The following is a 16,598-nucleotide window of genomic DNA, read 5'->3' on the forward strand; positions in this document are numbered from 1 at the left end:
ACTAAATTAAATTTATCGAGACTAAATTTAAATTTGTCCTTAAAAATTTATGAGTACTCATTACTCTGTCACAACTCTCTTATTACGATGAAGGGGCAAAGTGCCTCAATTTTCTAAAATTTTAGTTTTTTTTTCCTGTCTTAACGACTAGGGGTTTTTGTTACAATTAGAGAATTTTCTGGAGTGTGCTTGTCGATTAGAGATGAGTCGTTTATTTATTAAATTAGCATGATTGTGTAGGTAGTTTGGTTGTAAAAATGAGGGAAAATGATACTCATATTGAGTTTAGCATAAATTATTTAATGTTTTGATATTTCCTCTTCCCACATGAAATATAGCATTGTAGACACAAAGTCATGTTTTCAATCAAAAATATACTACTAACTTCAGAATCATCTTCAATTCTTCATGAATATGTTACAAAGATATGTATGCCTTCAAATACAACATGAGTATTACATATGGCAACATTTTGACTAATCATCCAACAGAAGTTTTCTGTATCTAATTCTCCTGATCTGTACATGAATTTCCCTCCTCTCCATTCATTTATGATCTTATACAGAGGTTTGGAATTTCCTTCCCTATGATTCTATAAGGACTTCTGTTTTCAGGTCCCAGGCGAAAGCTACTAGGAACGCTTGAGGGGCTGGCTGCACGTGAACTCGAGTTCAGCTCCATTGAAGTAATACAGGGAAAGACTTCAAGTGCAGAACGTGGAGAATGGTGAGAAGTTGCTCTATATTCACAGGTTTCAGGTTGAGTTTGCCGGCAAGTTTCACTGGAAGAGACATAGTTTAACTTGCATAAGATGGACGTGACAGTTGATGGCATAACGTGAGATATAGTATCTAGCTGCAATTGTAGATACTAATACGCGAAAAAATAATCTCACAGAATAAAGTGTGTGGTATTTATAACATGAAAAACTCAAAGACAGTTTTTACCTGCTACATGGTGATTTTGCTTGCCTGCCAGATGTTCCTGGTAACAGTGGTTTTTGTTCCTTTTTGTGGTTGATTGGGTTCTTAGGACTCAGGGTATCCTGAAATGTAATGAATTCAGAGTTCAAAAAAATTTTGGAAAACAAAATTTAGAGAATCTCACAAATAATACAGTGACGTTAACCCTTAATGTCACATCAGTAGCAGGCTAGCAGCATGTACCACTCACATGGAATTTCTTCCCCGGAGAATCCTCTGAGCAACCAGCAACATTGATACTATGCTCAAGGGAACTAGTACTACGTAAAAAAGCATGTTCAAGTAGCATCATAGCTGATGGCCTATCTGCAGGTTTCCTCCGAAAGCAGCACTGAAGGAAATCCTTTCCTTCTGATGATAATTTTTCTGGTATAGGTGGTGATTTGTTCAAGACACCGAACATTGCTTGCACCTAATAAAGCCAAACCATGAACATTTAGACACTCACAGAAACCAATTCGAGAATGCCTGAAAAGTAAGAACATAGCTCTGGCTTTATTGAGATTAAGCCGACCAGTCAGCCTTGCTCGTATATTAAAAAGCTATGATGCTATATTGACAACTAAAAGCTCACAAATATATTTAAGCTTGTAATGCGATTACATTGTTCTCAAAATGAGATGTTTCAAACACTTACCCAACTAAGTTCGCCCCAAGGGGGCTGTCCAGTAAACATCTCAATAACAGTACAGCCCAGGCTCCATATATCAACAGCTAAGGCAAGCTCTGGATTGGCATCTTTGCGCAACACAGCCTGCATTACCTGCATATAAAGTTAAGTCCAGACATAAGTACAAGCCAATTCATAAAGGGGAAAGAAAACTGAAGCCAGGCAGAGGCAGTAGCCGCAAAATAGCTTAACAATGCCCACCTCTGGAGCCATCCAGTGAGGGCTCCCTTTCAGAGAAAGATCAGTCGCACAGCTTGAAAGCTGGGAAAAAGAGAAACAATATAAATTACAGCAGTAAGATATGCATGAAAAATAATCGATGAAAGATCAAACTTATTCATTTTCACCACAGATCAGGGTTTACAAGAAAAATATTAAAGTAGAACAAACATAGATAGTAGCATTTTCAGTTTGACATTAGATTTTTGAAAGCTTACATGTTTTGCTAACCCAAAATCTGCAAGCTTGACAACACCAGATGCATCTACAAGCAAATTTGCTCCCTTAATGTCCCTACTCAAAAAAAAAATCATTGAAACCAACCATTAGACCGAGCATCACTGTCAACAAAAAGTTTTATTTTAAAAAAAATGGTAAAAGAAAATAGTTTCTTCCTTGCTTATAACAAGGAATTGCAACTCAGACGCTTTAGTGTCCCGTTAATGAATCTTTAAATTAAGTGACATAAACCACATCGATGTAGCCCAGTATCTACCTGTGTATTGTTTTAGTGCTATGCAAGTAAGCCAACCCTGATACAATATGCCTAGTAAAGTTTCGAACTATTGACTCTGTCATAGCTCCGCAATGTTCCCGAACGTACTTATTAATTGAACCGGGGTGCACATATTCCAAATATATGCAAAAGCGGTCTTCCATCTGAACAACAACAACATTTTTATCTTTCAATATTCTAAAGAAATACCTGAACATGGCAAGAGAAAGATAAATGTTCTTACTATTTCACTGCCATAATATTGAACAATATTTTGGTGCTTCAACTGCCGGAGAACCCTTATTTCCTACAACAAAAGTAAGGAGGAAACTGAATTGATTCAGAATAGCATAAACAAGTGAAAATTTGTCATAGTCTTTGCAATCCATCACAAACTATGTATAAGCAAGTAGAATAAAAAACGCAATATGAAACCCTCAACCTTTTTCCCAAGTCAGTTACCAACATTCCGAAAATATTTTCTCCATGATGCAAAACGTGAAGGAGGCTTATGAAGTCAAAGAATATGATCAATAAAAGTAGCTATATGGATAAAATATTGATTTTTGCATCTTCAGGCACATGATAGTTAGTTCAAAGTTGGACATAACCTTGAGTTGACTAATCTGATAATGCAAGTTAAACAACTAGGAGATGTTATATTAACATGCTTAGTAAGTACTTGTTTTAAAGTTCACTTCACTTAAAAAAGATTTGACCTTTAAATTATGTTTTCTCTCACCATGTATCTCAAATAATTGCAGTTTATATGCAAATTTTGATTACTGTAGCCCAAAAAGACGTGAGGAAGTCACCTGTTCTAACTGCTTTATACATTCAGCAGATTTAGGATCATCAGGAGTAAGATCAACTTCTTTCATTGCACATAAAGCACCGGTTTCACTGTAAAAAGGAAGAAAAACAAAAGAAGAAAATGTTACATTCCTACCGAGTGTCTTACTAGCAAGCTTTATCCCTTACCGGTTGGTAGCTTCATATACACTTCCATATGTACCACGACCTAAAAGCTTCCCCTTTAGCCATTGACCCTTTGTTGGTGATACACAAGGTTTATCCATATTGCTGTGCATGGTACATAATTCTGGTTGTCGTGGAACTCCTGGTGGAAGGGGTAGTGGATGCACATTGTTGTTGTTAGCTTCATTCCAACCTAGAGAACTTTCCGGAAGAGATTTATGATGTGAATGCAAAGCAACACTTTTGCTGTTCCTGATTCTGTTAGCTGAACTTGCTAAAATTGGGCTACTCACTGGAGAATGATCAGCGCTATTTATAACCCTTGTGGGTGAAAGTTGGAAAGCGTAAGCCTCTGAAGGTGATGATGAGGCCTGATGCAATGGATGATGAAAAAGGTCCTGTGTGCTAAACCTTTTTGGGCTTCGGACAGGGCTTGTAAAACCACTACTTGGGGCACTTCTAGCAGGAACGTTCAACCTGAATTCAACACCCTCGGCGTTCAGATCCTGAGGGAAACCCCTACGCCGATAAGTTGGAGTAGATGATCTTGGATGCTGAGAACTTTTCACCTCAGCTGGAGTTCGATCAAAAGTTTCCCTGCAACTTGCAACAGGTTAACATTTCCGCGTTCAGTTTTTGTCCTTACAATCATCATAGCTAATCGAACATTTTTACCCAAAAACAAAGTAGCACACTATAAATCATCATTTGAAACAGCTATAAACCACATGCTCTTTCACAATTCCGAACCTACCTTTACGGTGGACCTTATAAAGGTTACTGAAGTTAATTCACAACCCAAAAAAGGAAAAACAATGGTTCTTTTATGGTAAAATGACCTATAAAATGTTACTGCAGTCAATCCACCCAAAAGCTGCTTCAAATTCGAACCAACTACCTTCTACTACTACTAAATCCCTTTACATACCTAAGGTGGAAAGTTTTCATCATCAAACCGAAAATAATCAAACCGAAAATAACTACACCTCAATCCCAAACCAGTATGAATCGGCTAAACAATTCTTCACTCAGAAAGGTAGCGTTTTTACTTAGAGCATAAGACAAACATGTAAGAAAAAACTAAAGAGTTCGATAAATAAATCACTCCATGTCAATTTGTCGGACTGATTTTAACTTGACACAAGATTTAACAAAGTAAAATCTATTTTTGAATCTCGTAATCTTAAACTAAAGAAACACAAAATATATCAAAATGTTATTTAATGTACAGTTACAATCAAAGATGAAAAGAGTCATTCATTTCGAAACAGAGTAAAACGAAAACTAAGACGTAGTACCAAATTCTGAACAATGGGTTCACTAACCTGGCAAGAGGAGGACTTGAAAGCTCCCTGTCAACTCTAACCGGCAAATTAGAGTGAACCGAGTTCTGTTTAGGCAGAGAATTGAGCTCAGGGAGCGGCAACGGCAGTGGCACAGCAGAGGAATTAGAACAGTGACGGAGGTGGTGAGACGACCTAGAACCCGACCCGAAATCAGCGTAAGAATCAGGAGAACCCGGCAAAGACTTTGAACGTTCATCAATAATCAGTGCCTGAATATTAGGTCTCCGTAAACCAAGATCATCATCACTAACATGTCTCAACTTCCTCTGCCTAGTAAGCTTCCTTCCACCGCCGTAAATCCGCCGGGTATTCGGTGAATCGGCCGGAGAAGAAGTACTACTGGAAGAAGAAGAAGAGTGTTGAGAGCTTGAAGATAGTGAAAATGCTTTCCATAAAGACGGCATTTTTCATGGCAAACAAATACAGAGAGAAAAAAGAAAATGAGATTACACAGAAATGAATGAGTAATGGGATTTTAATGCATTGAAAGAGAAAACTTTTCGTCAATGTTTGAATGTTTCTTAAGTGAAAAAGAAGGATGATTATAATTTGTTGTTACAAGTCAGAAACACGATTTCTTGTAATTTTTCTAAAGTCAAAACTAGTAGTAGTAGTAAATATTAATCCGTTCGTTTCATTCTATATGACATAATTAAATTTAAAATTAATGATATAAAATAAATTTTTTTTATGTTTATGTAAATTATTTTAAATGACAAGTACTAGTTATAAAATCTATTGAAAACATTTTTAAATTTGGCGAGAATTCAAAAGAGTATTCCTCTCGTGTTGCAAGATCGGATTTTATTTAAGTTAAAGTAATCAAGTAAAGAGGGGGTTATTTGATTATACGTATATATACGTTGATTTGTCACATGATATAACAAATAATCTCAAAAAAATCGAGAGAAATACTGAAAATATCCTAAATTTGATGAGAATTTAAGAGTATATCGTAAGATCAAAATGTATTTAAGTATAATTAATCAAATTAAAAAAATTATTAATAATTTAAAAATAAAATTAATAATTCACAATATATATAAGAATGTTTTTAATACTTCATCGGAAATAAAAGAGATATTATTTTGTGAGTATAGGTGTGTAAATATATGAAATGATTTTCCATGGAATTACGAGGTCAAGGTTGACACTTGACAAAAGAAAAAACGAGGAGCTAGCGTGTTAATTAAAATTGAGAAATTCCAAAAGTACGCTGAAAAAAAAAAAAACACATGCTGGTGTTTGCTTTGCTCCCAATTCTATTCTATTTTTATTCGAGCTTTGATTAAATTTAATGAAATTTTTTTAATTAAAAACATAAAAAGATAGTAAGCATAAAGAAAAAATTAAATGAATTCAATTTTTCTCTCTATATCTTTTTTTTAAAAATCATTTTAAATATATAGTATAATTTTCTATCGAAAGAAATTAATAAATTGCGATGCTTCTACTTAATTTTGCCGTAAATTAAATTAAACTTGTTGTTTGGTCACGAGAACTAATGACAATTTCTGGATTAAGTTTAAGTAAGTGTTTAGTTATAATATTTTTAAATCCAATTTGGAGTTTAGATACTAAACTTAGAAAAGTACGTCAAACTTATTTTTCAAACTCCAGCACCACCACAACAGCAACAAGCCAACATGCATGTGTGATCCCACAATTCACAAATAGGATCCAAAAAGAAAGAAGATTTTCAATAGATCATTGGTTTAAAATAATTGTTATCTATTTTTATTTACCTAAATTCTTAACGAAGAGCTCTCTTTCCTCTTTTTTTTCGAAAATATAATTAAACATAATTTTATCTAATTTCATAAATCTCAAATAAAGTACTTATTTCCTTTTTAGTCTGTTTTTTTTTTTAAAAATGATTCATTTTCTTTTTTTGGCAACACTTTAACTTTATTTTTTTACGTGACATGTTTAAGACTAAAAGATTAAAAAGCATTTTACTATATTTGACATAACTATTATTTAGAATCATAAAATTAAAAAATCTTCATTCTTTTCTTAAACTCCGTTCTAAATCAAACTAGGCAATTCTTTAGATAATAATAAACTTGTAATTTATATTTTAATTTAAATTTAAAACTTTTAATAAAATATATATAAAATATTTACCACGTCAGGACAATTTCGTTGATATTGACAAGTGAGTTAGTGCATTAAAAAATATTAATAGGATCGCGTTATTTATAGTATATATTATATAGTGTAGAATATATATATATATATAGAGATAGAAATTAAAGGTGAGAGTCAGTGCCACTTTGACACTTCAATACTCCTTTATAGCCGTCCTGCCGCTGCCGACCCAGTCAACTCATGTTCCATTTTTTGTGATAAGTGATAACAATTGACGCGTATATTTTTTTCCGTCTCAATTTATATTTAAATTATATGAATTTTGATTGAGTAATATTATTTTTTTTTTATATAAACGTGAGTAAAATTTTTAAACTTATATATTTTTGTTTAGTTTTTCGTTAAATTAGTATATCTAATTATATAGTTTTCGTAATGACATTGAAGCCATATTTGTTGGGTGAAGGGAACCAATGACAATATTAAAGAAAATTAAGAGGGATTCCTAATTTTATGTTTTTAAAATACAATGCATTAAAAGGGAAATAATACGCCATATATATATTATTATAAGCATGAAGCTCTAAAGTGTAAAGTTGAATTACTATTTTGCCCCTATACTAAATTAAAAAGTAATAAAATACTTTACCCAAATATAAATTAAATATCTAATTGAATAGTAATATTTGAATTACATAATAGAGGAGCAAAATGAGAAGTTCAGCAGTCTATTCAATTATTATGTGTGAAACAAATAGGATGAACACTAATAAAGTTTCAATTAATATAGAAGTTGAAACGTATTTTGCTAATTATGAGAAGTTGAAAGGAATCAAATTAAGTAATCGAGGAATATCAAAGAGTTTTTATCAACAAATCTTCAAGACTACACTATATAAACATACTCAATATTAGTCATTCAACACAAGCTTCCATTGTTAAGTGGGTACAAAAGTGTCTTCTAATTTTCAGGTACAATCTTATTAAGTCTAGATTTTTTCGTTTGATTTGCTAACTTCATTTGAATGATAACTTTCTAATTTTTTTTAATAGGTAAAATAAATAGTTTGAAAGGTATAATCACACATATCAAAAATTAAATGTTGTTATACACATATGGTTTGATGCTGAATGATGATCAACTTTCTTTGAAACTCTCTACGCATAGTTTCCCGCATAAAAGAAACCATGTTATAAACTTTTAAACTATTAATAATAAATTGAAATTGTAGCTATTTGCTAGCAAAATATATCACATTTTCTTCAACAAATGTAACAACTCCAAGTCTTCTCTAACAGTGATGGATAGTAGTTGTAAGCCTGTAAATGTAAGTCTGGGTATATCTGAAAGTTTTTAAGGAAGTAGTTACATTTGTAACGACACACATTAAGGATACAAGAAGACTTTATGTAACGTCACATTTTCCCTTTTTAATTCTTTAACTTGATGCGTCTTTCTTGGAAATTTTACTTGTTGATGACTGTCTGTACATTTAATTGCTTATAAATGGGTAAGCTTTTGAGACTTATCTAATGTGCAATAGATCGAAAATATCGAGAGAACACTCGAAAAAAACATGATGTTCTCCTAATAGTTTATTATATACTTTTTCATTTATTTCTTTTATTGATTTTTATTTGAGATACACGTGCAACGCACGTACCCGAAGACTAGTTATTATATAAGAGGGTATGTAAGTTTTTTTTATATAATCAAATCAAGTTGTCTATAAGAGCACAATAACACAAGAAAGTCGATACAATAATTTTAAAGACAGAACAATGACGTACTATAATAAGGGGGAGAGTTGATTTTTAGGTCATTTATAATTATTTATTATTTTTATTTTACATATTTAAAAAAAAATATTTTTTTCTTTATTTTCCATATATATACTTGAAACATGTGTAACAACCACATACTATTTTTGATCATCTCTTCCTCTTTTCTTTATGTTCATACTCTATTAAAATTCAATATTTCATACCTCGTGAATCATAACTAGCTAATAAAGGATGTTTTTTGTGGGGAAAAAAAGAAGAAGAAAAGATTCTCTTATTTATTTGGAATGCCATTAATTTATCCTAAAAAGTATTTTTTAGAGTATTTCCTCCGGCCGATATTGTTTGTCATGGTTTTTACTTTTAGAGTCAAATTATAAAAATTTTAATTAATATTTTAAAATGCTTTTTTTATTCATATTAATATGAAAAAAATATAATTTATAGTACTTTTCATATAGTTTTAGAATATCTAATTTTTTTGTTTAATATATCGAATTAATGTTATCTAATTTATTTTTAAAAATTAATCAAATTGACTTTCGATAATCGCAACATGACAAACATTTCTGAAGAGAGTATATTATAAGTGTAACTTGTGAACTTGTAATTGGTGGAACATATGATGTTTTGGCCATTGAGGAAAAAATGACAAAAAAAAAATGAACTCTTATTTTTGCACTTTGCACGTAGGTTAAATAGTTTTTTAAATATTAAAATACGAGGTAAGCTACACAATTAGCTAAAAAAACAACAGAAGTAATTAGCAACTAAAATCATGTTTAGCTATACTTTTTTTAATTAGCATACTGACTAAGAATTTGAAACTTATACTAGATGCATATATGATGTAAGTAAGTTGAACTAGTCAAATTAGATTGATAATTGAAATTCTTTTATATTGTCAATATAAAAATATTTAAGTTCTAAATTTTTTTCACCAATTATTAAAGGACTCATATTTAATTTTTGACCTCTTAAGATAAGTTGTGAAAGTGAGTACATTTAGCCAGGAGTTTCTTCTTCTTCTCCATTGGTTTTAGTTAAAAAAAACTTTTGGACGATATATTTATTTATTTCGTTGAGTTTGCATAAAAGATAAAAGTGATTTATTAATTTTTAAAGGTTTGATTTGAATCTAACATCTGAAAATCATTATTAGTAGCTTTAATCAGCTAAATATCAAATTTGAAGTTATCTAGCGTTGATTTGTGCAAATAATACATTATTTTAGGTGCCAAAAAAGGTCAAGTTTGAGCCAAAACTAGCTTGATAAAAAAAAAAAAAAAGAACTTACTTAAATTTCACAAGTTTATGAATTAATTATCAGATATACTCTAGTTTGTAATATTACATATCTTATTAAAAATTAGTGCATCCAAAATTATTTATACATGGAGATGCATGTATCTCGAGATATATGAGGATCAAAAGTAGGTGTAATTTGTTCTAAATACATCATCTTCGAATGAATTTGTATGTAGACACAAAACAAATCTCACTCGCCTTTCTCCAATCTCGCTTGTCACTATCCTGTGTATCCAGTATTCTAGATAAACACTAATCACACCAAAAATACTCTCCTATGTGATTCACGTGTATTTGAGATACATAACGAATTTCACCCACACGTCTCTCTCTATATAATGTATCTAGTAAGAAAAATACATGTATTTAAAGACATCTTCTTTAATATATCAATGATAAAATTCGTAATATTTTGAAAGTAAAGATAATAATAATATATAAAGTGAAGTATGTCTAATTACTTAGTTTTTCCAAAAAAAAAAAAAAAAAGAAGATCTGATTTAGAAGGTAGAAACTTGGGTTGGGTTAGAGATGTAAAGAGAGTTGGGCCGGACTCAATTTTTGGGCCGCGAGATCAGCAGTGGACCCGATTGGTTTAGCTTTTCCTTTTTAATTAGTTAATTAAACACGTGATTTGTGATTAATTAGCGATTGTAAGAGACTAAAAACACCCGCCGAAAAAAATAAGCTGCCACATTTCCATGGCAGCAGCCGCCTGTTCCTCCGCCGTATTCAAACGGGCAGCTTCAACCGCCGCCCAAATTCTCCGACACCAGCACTTCTCCTCAGCGGCGGCGGCAGCGGAGATTCACCGGCCGGGGGATTTCTACTGTGACGATAGTGAAGGCGAAGAAAGTGCAGTGTATCAGCATACCCTCAAATTCCAACGCCCATCAACGATAACACAACACCAGCTTCTCCATAACTCCGTCAGTCTCATAGGAAAAATTGATTACCCGTTCAAAAGAGTTAACACTAAAAACGGCTCTTTTGGGGTTCATACTTTACTCAGTGTCTCCGGTTCTTCTCAATCCCGTCCATCTTTTAAGTGAGATTCTAATTTTACTACTATTTGCAAATTAATTACTATAACTATTAGTCGAGTGATCGTCTGAGAAATTTTAACACTCTGCAGAGTTATGTTGAAGATGTGGGATGAAATGGCGGAAGTGTCAATGGAGCATTTGAAATCAAATGACCTGGTATATGTTTGGGGTCATTTGGGATCATACATCAAGACTGATGAGAATGGTAAACATCAGATGAGATACCAGGTTCGTAACCACAAAAATAATACTGGTAAATAGAATAAAAATGTCATCTTTGATATAGGTTAACAGCTTTGATACAAATTTGTCTAGTATTTGTTATAGGTTAACTACGATGTAGGGAATCTTAGTAGCTCAGTTAGTTGGTTGTCTATCTGAACTTCACCTTCATGGTGAAGGTTCAATTTTCCACCTTGTAATTTGTCTACAACATGCAATGGTTATTGTGAACGTGGCTGGTTTTTCGTAAGGGCCTATGGGATAGAAATGGTGAAAGAGACGGGTTCAGTTGGGATTATTGGACCGAGTAAAATGTTGGAGAGTGTTATCTGGGATCCAGGCCTAAATAGCAATTGGTTAAAAAGGATTGTGTGTTAGAAAGAAGAGTTCTATGCCTATTATGTTGAAGCTTTGGCTCAGTCTGTTACTGGCTACCTATTTCCATGTTATGCCCATTACTATTGTTCATTATTAGCTCATTGCTCCAATTCTCAGTTGTAAATTTGATTCGGTAGATATAATATACATTAGTGTTGTATTGAGAAATTTGGATTGTTAGTAATGACCTAGGGATGTTGGTTATCCAGCAAGCGTAGGACTGCCCATTGTGTTATGATCTAGGATTATGACAACTTTCAGTTATTTGTGAAAAAGCTCGACTGAATTGCAATAAGGAGGACAAGATTATATGTGAAGTACTTGGATACAAAGTTGCAAGTACCTTTCTTTTGTTCAACAAACTAAGTGACGATTTTGGTTGGGACACCGAGGCAAGGATCATCCTTCAAAAATTCATTCCAATTCAGCTTATTATTCGACTTTGGATGCAAAAGATTTGTAGATGGAGCTAACCATTTCGATAAGATATTGTTCCATTTACTCTCTTTGACATAGCACACAATTTTATCTTTCAGAAGTGATTAATTAGAATTGCATCTGTCATTTGGTGTTTAGGTTTCCTATATGAGTTGCCTTTTTTTTTCCGGGGTGATTGGGGGATATGATCAGCTTTGAATATCTCTTAAAAGACAAAGGCTAATAGAGGAAGTTGTACATAAGTGCACCTATTCTTTAACAGTTAAATTTTCTCCTGGATCTTTAAAGAATAAAAAGGATGGAAACCAGAAATACCCTCAAGAAAACATGATCCCGCATTAGATGTGTTTTTGTAAATTTGAGATCCTGTGCTGAACAAAATGCTTTTTCTTTTGCCATTTTTTTATGTAGCTTGTGCTGCATAAAAATGTTTCCGTTTCATGCTTTCATGTACTGATTTTTTTGTGAAGGTAGATGTGAAGGAAATAAATTTCGTGACTCCAGATGTTCAAGCCTTAGCAACCCCAGAATTTCAGAAGAAAGAATCAAGAGGTATATGTTGCCTTTCTGAGCATTTTTTATTAGTTATGATGTTCATAGATTGTAACCAATTGGCAGACATTTTCTATAGCGGAGTGCAATGGGCCTAAATAGAGTGTTGTACATGCAGCATGTCTGAATAATTGAAAAGTAGCAAACAGTAGGAGGATAACTTCTAACTAAATGAAGCTTCAGAACTAATAGAAATCAAATATCAACTTTTGACACATTCACCATAGCCTAATTTTAAAATATCCAAGTATGATTTTACTTAGCTTAGGAAAAAGCACCTTATTGTAAGATACTCGTTGTCGCTTCCACCTTTCATTCTTCGAGTTAGAATGGATGGGTGGGAATTTCTGTCCTGACAACAGAAAGAACAAACAACTAAAGAGACTATAAAATGCTCACATAATCCAGGTCTTAGTGATCCTTTTTTTTAGTTCTCTTGCCCACTATGACCATTACATTTGGTTGATTATTGGAACTAATGGGATATTGAGACATGAACTGAATTACGAACTTGCTCAGACATTCCTGCTAACAATTTTGCTGCTTTGAACGTTGTGTTGAAACATTTGACACTGAATGCTTGATTCTCCTCCTGTCCTTCGAAGTTCAATCAAGACTTTATCTAGAGCTACTCACAGGCGGAGACTTTGATGTGCCAAAACTTTTTTTAGCGCCAAACCAAAAAGCGTGATTACCCAGTAATCCAATTAAATCAAGCCTTAGAGAGATTGAAATTTGTTGATCCTACATATATATATACTGCTTCAATGTCGTCAACTCATTTCTAGATACATTTACTTGCATTCTCAGGTGAAGATGAATTGGAGAATTACAGGAACCGTATCCAATTGTGGCAAATTTTCTTCGCTAGCCCTTTTGAATGGATGGACTTCAGGAAGAGTAAAGTCAATCCTAAATACCCTGACTTTAAGAACAGAGATACTGGTGAAGTTCTCTGGCTCAGGACAGATGATCCACCGTGGATAAAAAGACAGTTGGATATCCTAGATTCAAGATTTTCTAAGAACAATTAAGCTCCATCAAAGACATGTCCGTTTGAAGGGTCCAGTGCAATGCTGAAACCTGGTCGAAGAGAAACATCAAAGGTACTGTTGGCTATGTGCATACTTTGGTATTACACAACTTGCTTTGGTAAATAGAGCAGGATCCATCGCCATTATAAATGAGAAGAAAGGCACTGTTTGTTTATGTCACTAGTTATGTAATCTTAGCAGTAGTACTAGTTGTTTTTAGTCCTGCTTCTTGAAAAATATTTCATGTACATAAGTTTCTTGTATGATCAATACTTGTAATATGGTTCGTTATCATGACACTATGCTTATCGAGTTAACATTGAGGATCAGTTTCTTCGTCATTATTTTTCGTAGGAGCTTATAGTTAATAAAAATAAGGGCAAATACGAGACAAATTATTTCTTGTATTCCTAGTAATACATGGTAAATTTAAGCATTTCCCTATTTATATAGGATATTTTGAGTTTTAGATATTTTTCAGTCTTCCAGAAGGATTTAAGTATTAATACACTTGTAAAACACTATAAATAGATATTTGAAGTGAATTAGAAAAACTTTCTTTAGTGTTGATTACGAAATAAGTCAGGTAAATATAATAATAATCGAGATTTTTACTAGGAGAATTCAAAATATAAGTTGAAAATTTTCAACGCAAAGGTTTAGACATCATTTATCATCTCCTATAGTAAAAAATTTCACTTCATTAGTGGAATACAAAATAATGAACCTACCATTTGAGTCTTTATTGGGATGACTTTTATAGACTTTCGTGTCCAATTTGAACTTTTTAAGTCCATAATATATGTCCAAATATATAGTGAATAAAAAGTCATGGTATGCCAATCTACGATAAGTTAATTTATCCATTTGTCTAAAATTGACAATTTTATATATATATATATATATATATATATATATATATATTATCCTTTAATTATGTGGTGAATAATAATACATGAAATATCACGTATTTTAAGGGTAATTATGTTGTTTGATACTTTAATTTTTGTGTTCTATCTTGCATATATAATTTTTGTTGTATAATTTAATGCATGTATTATTAAATACTTGCAACCAAATTCAAAGTTAGGTAGATTTTTAATCTTAGGAAGAAATATAATCTAGTATCTACGATTTCATGATGCGTAACATATTAATGTTTTCCCTTTCGCTCGTAAAGTTTGTGGTGAAATGATAAGTATTTTTCTTTTTTATCATTAATCAGATAATACATATCAAATGTTTGGAATAGATCTAATCGCCTTTAATAGGAAATGGTTGTGAACCTTCCAACACGAATTTAAATCAATCAAGTCCCAATGTAAATCTACAACGTATAATTTTTTAAAATATCTTATTTGGACACTACTATTTAACTTATACCAATTGCACAATTAACTTCAGACACAGTATCTGAAATTCAGTCAAAAATGGTTCATGAACTTTCAAGCAAAAACAATTAAATACGTTCACACATGCTAAAATTCAGACAATGACTACATGTGCCTAAACTTCAAGTCATTTTAAATTATAAACATTTTGTCTGGAACTTAAAGCTTTATACGTAATATTATTTCAATATAAGTAGACTTATAAATATTTACGCATTATATATATAATTTAAATGATAATCTCCGAATCGAATATTTGTGGACGTCGGCCATCTTAGACAAATGAGTGAGCAATTGGGGTAAGGCAATAGTATTAGCAGCCTCAAATCAAATGGGCCCACTAATAGCCGTGTTGACCGGGTCGGTTTACCCAATTTCAATTGTTTTTTTAAAAAATAATCACTCTCAAAAATTAATTTGATTAATTTTTAAAGATAAATTAAATTATGTTAATTTGATATTTTTTTAAAAAAATTTATATTAAAAAAGTATACGAAAAATACTATAAATTGCAGTTTTTTACATATCAATATGATGAAGATGTTGATCAAAGTTTTTATACTTCCTCCGTTCATAATTATTTGTCAGGTTAAGGTCATGCACACCCCTCAAGGAAAATTTAATACAAGATGTAATTTGACTAATATAACTCTACTATACCAAGAATACCAAAAGTCTACACAACTTTTAATTGAACTACACTGTCATTAAGGGCATAATTGAAAAAAAGTGACTAATTATTTCTTAATTGTTTAAATTGACAATTAATCTTGGACATCTATTTTTATTATACCTGAACAATTGTGGACGGAGAGAGTAATTTAACTCTAAAAAAGAAAATCATGACAATTAATTGTGGACGGAGGAAATATTTACTTTGCTCTATTTTTAGTATCCTAATACAGATATTAAAAGAAAATAGTCTAGGCCATACTTAAAAGAAATAAATTACTATGATTACAATTTAAATTTCAAAAAAATATCTAAATAAATTATTCGATTTAATGGAAACAAATAATCAATAATCTCTTTTTTTTAAAATAAACTTCTTCCCGCGATGCATGAGTTTTCTCTTGCAACGAATGACTTTTTCTCGCGATGCATGACTTTTCTCGATGCATGAATATCAACTCATGATGCATGATTTTTCGCGATGCATGAATATCTTCTCGCGATGCATGAATATCTTCTCGATGCATGAATATCTTCTCGATGCATGAATATCATCTCGCGATGCATGAATATCTTCTCGGTGCATGAATATCAACTCGTGATGCATGAATATTTTCTCACGATGCATGAATATCTTCCCACAACGCATGATATTTTGTGGGGCATGAATATCTTCCTGCGATGTCTGATTTTCTGCAAGACATGATTTCTGTGGGACATGAATATCTTCCCACGATGCCTGATTTTCTACGCGACATGAATATCTTTCCGCGATGCATAAATATATTCTCGCGATGCATAATTCTTATAATGAGATGCAATGATTTAAAAATGTATATAAATTCAAATTGATTCACATAAATAACCGGAGTCTAATTTATTTAGTAGGCTATGTCAATATTTATCGCTCAATGAAAGATTATCAATATATTTGCTTACCTTTTACTTCCATGTTTCATTTTTATAGTACAACCATTTGTAAACGTAGTTTT

The 16,598-nt window shown here is 32.0% G+C and overlaps 2 protein-coding genes across 9 annotated transcripts; one reads left to right on the plus strand and one right to left on the minus strand.

Annotated features, from left to right (window-relative positions):
• Positions 1-392: 392 nt before the first annotated feature.
• On the minus strand, positions 393-5,774 carry LOC101263809 (mitogen-activated protein kinase kinase kinase 5). 8 transcript variants are annotated; one of them, XR_011220432.1, is made up of 11 exons: positions 4,672-5,765; positions 3,350-3,943; positions 3,184-3,271; positions 2,613-2,675; positions 2,369-2,532; positions 2,091-2,166; positions 1,855-1,914; positions 1,621-1,746; positions 1,167-1,395; positions 948-1,045; positions 393-781 (listed from the first exon to the last, which is right to left on the minus strand). XR_011220432.1 is itself a non-coding variant. In XM_004238139.5 (11 exons), the coding sequence occupies exons 1-11, from the start codon at positions 5,094-5,096 to the stop codon at positions 550-552; spliced, it is 2,148 nt and encodes a 715-aa protein (XP_004238187.2). In that variant the 5' UTR covers positions 5,097-5,774; the 3' UTR covers positions 393-549. The 8 variants fall into 8 exon arrangements, 6 of the variants coding, with proteins under 6 accessions (XP_004238187.2, XP_069152581.1, XP_010320358.2 ...); XR_003246665.2 differs by having other exon boundaries at positions 3,350-3,949; positions 4,672-5,210; XM_004238139.5 differs by having other exon boundaries at positions 1,174-1,395; positions 4,672-5,774.
• Positions 5,775-10,507: 4,733 nt separating this feature from the next.
• On the plus strand, positions 10,508-13,872 carry LOC101264117 (protein OSB1, mitochondrial-like). The gene is made up of 4 exons (XM_004238140.5): positions 10,508-10,921; positions 11,009-11,147; positions 12,428-12,509; positions 13,320-13,872. The coding sequence occupies exons 1-4, from the start codon at positions 10,575-10,577 to the stop codon at positions 13,541-13,543; spliced, it is 792 nt and encodes a 263-aa protein (XP_004238188.2). The 5' UTR covers positions 10,508-10,574; the 3' UTR covers positions 13,544-13,872.
• The last annotated feature ends 2,726 nt before the right edge of the window (positions 13,873-16,598 follow it).

This window comes from Solanum lycopersicum, chromosome 4 (assembly GCF_036512215.1).
Source record: "Solanum lycopersicum chromosome 4, SLM_r2.1".
Taxonomy (NCBI): Eukaryota; Viridiplantae; Streptophyta; class Magnoliopsida; order Solanales; family Solanaceae; genus Solanum; species Solanum lycopersicum.

Coding starts and splice junctions, on each gene's coding strand:
- LOC101263809 (XM_010322056.4), bottom strand. CDS start 5,096: ATGCCGTCTTTATGGAAAGCATTTTCACTATCTTCAAGCTCTCAACAC. Junction 3,272..3,349: donor GTATATGAAGCTACCAACCG/GTAAGGGATAAA, acceptor TCCTTTTTACAG/TGAAACCGGTGCTTTATGTG. Junction 1,396..1,620: donor CTTGGGGCGAACTTAGTTGG/GTAAGTGTTTGA, acceptor TGGCTTTATTAG/GTGCAAGCAATGTTCGGTGT.
- LOC101264117 (XM_004238140.5), top strand. CDS start 10,575: ATGGCAGCAGCCGCCTGTTCCTCCGCCGTATTCAAACGGGCAGCTTCA. Junction 11,148..12,427: donor AACATCAGATGAGATACCAG/GTTCGTAACCAC, acceptor TTTTTTGTGAAG/GTAGATGTGAAGGAAATAAA. Junction 12,510..13,319: donor TCAGAAGAAAGAATCAAGAG/GTATATGTTGCC, acceptor TTGCATTCTCAG/GTGAAGATGAATTGGAGAAT.